Source organism: Moschus berezovskii, chromosome 14 (assembly GCF_049115385.1).
Source record: "Moschus berezovskii isolate FMDL1 chromosome 14, NW_MosBer_1.0, whole genome shotgun sequence".
Lineage (NCBI taxonomy): Eukaryota > Metazoa > Chordata > Mammalia > Artiodactyla > Moschidae > Moschus > Moschus berezovskii.
This window is the reverse complement of record NC_142473.1, coordinates 83,289,477-83,292,085: the sequence shown is the minus strand read 5'-3', so window position 1 is coordinate 83,292,085 and position 2,609 is coordinate 83,289,477. Positions and strand designations below refer to the sequence as shown.

General features: G+C 43.8%; 1 protein-coding gene across 1 annotated transcript; it reads left to right on the top strand.

Moving 5' to 3' along the window:
* LOC148775691 (olfactory receptor 5D3-like) lies at positions 1-945 on the top strand. Its single transcript, XM_088843409.1, has one exon. It carries the CDS (start codon positions 1-3, stop codon positions 943-945), a length of 945 nt encoding a protein of 314 aa, XP_088699535.1.
* Positions 946-2,609: the final 1,664 nt, after the last annotated feature.

The following is a 2,609-nucleotide window of genomic DNA, read 5'->3' as shown; positions in this document are numbered from 1 at the left end:
ATGTGGTTTGCTGAAGGAAATCAGAGTGTTGGAGCCACGTTCACCCTCTTGGGCTTCTCAGAATATCCCGACCTCCAGGTTCCCTTGTTCCTGGTTTTCCTCACCGTCTATGCAGTCACCGTGGTGGGGAACCTGGGCATGGTCACCATCATCAGGATCAGTCCCAAACTCCACACCCCCATGTACTTTTTTCTCAGTCACTTGTCCTTTGTTGATTTCTGCTATTCCAGCACAGTTACACCCAAACTCTTGGAGAATTTGGTTGTGGAAGACAGAACCATCTCGTTCACGGGATGCATCATGCAATTCTTCTTGGCTTGTATGTTTGCAGTGGCAGAGGTATTCATGTTGGCAGTGATGGCCTATGACCGATTTGTGGCCATTTGTAAGCCTCTACTCTACACAGTGGTCATGTCCCCAGAGCTCTGTGCATCGTTAGTGGCCGGTCCCTACACGTGGGGTGTGGTCTCCTCCCTGACACTCACCTGTTCGCTCCTGGCATTATCCTTCTGTGGCTCTAACATCATAAATAATTTCCTCTGTGAGCACTCTGTCATCGTCTCTGTCTCCTGCTCTGACCCCTTCATCAGCCAAGGGCTCTGTTTTGCCATTGCCATGTTTAATGAGGTGAGCAGCCTGGCAATTATCCTCACTACTTATGTCTCCATTTTTGGCACTATCATAAAAATGCCCTCTGCTGGGGGGCGCCACAAAGCCTTCTCTACGTGTGCCTCTCATCTGACCGCCGTCACCATGTTCCAGGGGACTATCCTGTTCCTTTATTGTGTACCCAGGTCCAAAAACTCATGGCTTATGGTCAAAGTAGGTTCTGTATTTTATACAGTGGTGAGTCCCATGCTGAACCCTCTGATCTATAGCCTCAGGAACAAAGATGTGAAAGAGAGTGTCAGGAAATTAATGAATCACTTAATGCAATTTGGTTGAAGATCTGTATTTCCAAAAGAATTTTGATCTATTACGTAGTGTTAATTAAATCTTCTCGTAGAGATGATGACTCAAATTATGTAGTCAACTCACTAGATCATAAATTTAGAGTCATAAGTTGGCTATTTGATCTCTTAGTTTCTGTCCAGTTCAGTATCAAATAAAATAGCTATATATCATGTGCAAAATGATGTGTGTTGTGGGTGTATGAAAAGTGAAACTGTGAGTTGTTCAGTCACGTCTGACTCTTTGCCACCCCATGGACTGTAGCCTGCCAGGTTCCTCTGTCCATGGAAGTCTCCAGGAAAGAATAATGGAGTGGGAAGCCATTGCCTTCTCCAAGGGATCTTCCTGACCCAGGGATTGAACCTGGGTTTCCTGCATTTCAGAGAGATTCTCCACCTTCTGAGCCAACATGGAAGCACTGTGGGTGAATAGTGTCTCCCAAATATCCATGTCACCCAGAACTCAGAATGTCACCTTATTTGGAAATAAGATCTTTGCAGATGTAATTGAAGTAAGAGTCAAAATGAGCTTAAAGTGAACCCAAAGCCCAATGAGAGTGTCCTTATAAGAGACAGAAAAAGATACACAGAGACACAGGGAAGAAGGGTGTGTGACTTCCGCTTCTCTCTCTTTCCTCCTAAACCACACACAATGCTTAACAGCAACAACAACAACAAATTTTTAGTATTGTTGGTACATAACCGCTTCCTGGTTGTTTGTAAGCCTGCGCTTTACACAGCTGTTGTGCCCACAGGCTGGGTTCCACCTTCTGGCTGGTGCTACCGCTGAGCATAGACTGTTTCTTACACTCATCCTCTGAGTTTTATTGCCTACTCCGAGTCCGTCCTAGTTAACGTATTTTGTCTGAGTATTCTGCTGCCCTTTTGGATCTTGTTTTACTTTAGCCAATTCAATGAACTAAGAAAGTTCATAGTCATCATTTGCTAGCTTTCCCTCCTGTCGCTATTTTAAAGATACTTTCTACCCGTGGGCATCACAGAGTCCTGTCTGCCCGTGCCTTCCACCAGACCAGCATCCTTTCTCTCTATTGTATGTGCATGCTGTGTGCTAAGTCACTTCACTCATGTCTGACTCTTTGAGACCTTGGACTGTAGCTGCCAGGCTCCTCTGCCCATGGGATTCTCCAGGCAAGAATATTGGAGTTGGTCACCATGCCTTCCTCCAGGGGATCTTCCAGGTGCAGGGACTGAGCCAGAACCGCTTGTGTCTCCTACAGGTACCTTATCACTAGCGCCACCTGGGAAGCCCTCTATAGTATGCTCAGTTCCAAATGCTCATAAGTAATTGTTCAAGTAGAGTCTGTTTTATACCATCCCAATCCTCACACTGAACTCAGTGACATACTCACTGACATAATAGCTTGAAATATAAAAACACGAAACACCTTGTAAGGAAGTTAATAAGCTCCAAAATATTTTAGTGCTCAATCCAGTGTAATACATATACTTCTATTAAATCATATATGTGCCTATTCAAATACCACCTTCCAAGAAGATTCTTTTTTGAAAATCTAATATAATGAGAGAATCACTCTTTATCCCCTTAATGATATTTTTTTTTTCTTAGAAACAGATGATATGTTTAATACATGCAATAATTTATTTGTCTCATTTCCTTCTCCCTCCATACACTCCAAG

Coding starts and splice junctions, on each gene's coding strand:
- LOC148775691 (XM_088843409.1), top strand. CDS start 1: ATGTGGTTTGCTGAAGGAAATCAGAGTGTTGGAGCCACGTTCACCCTC.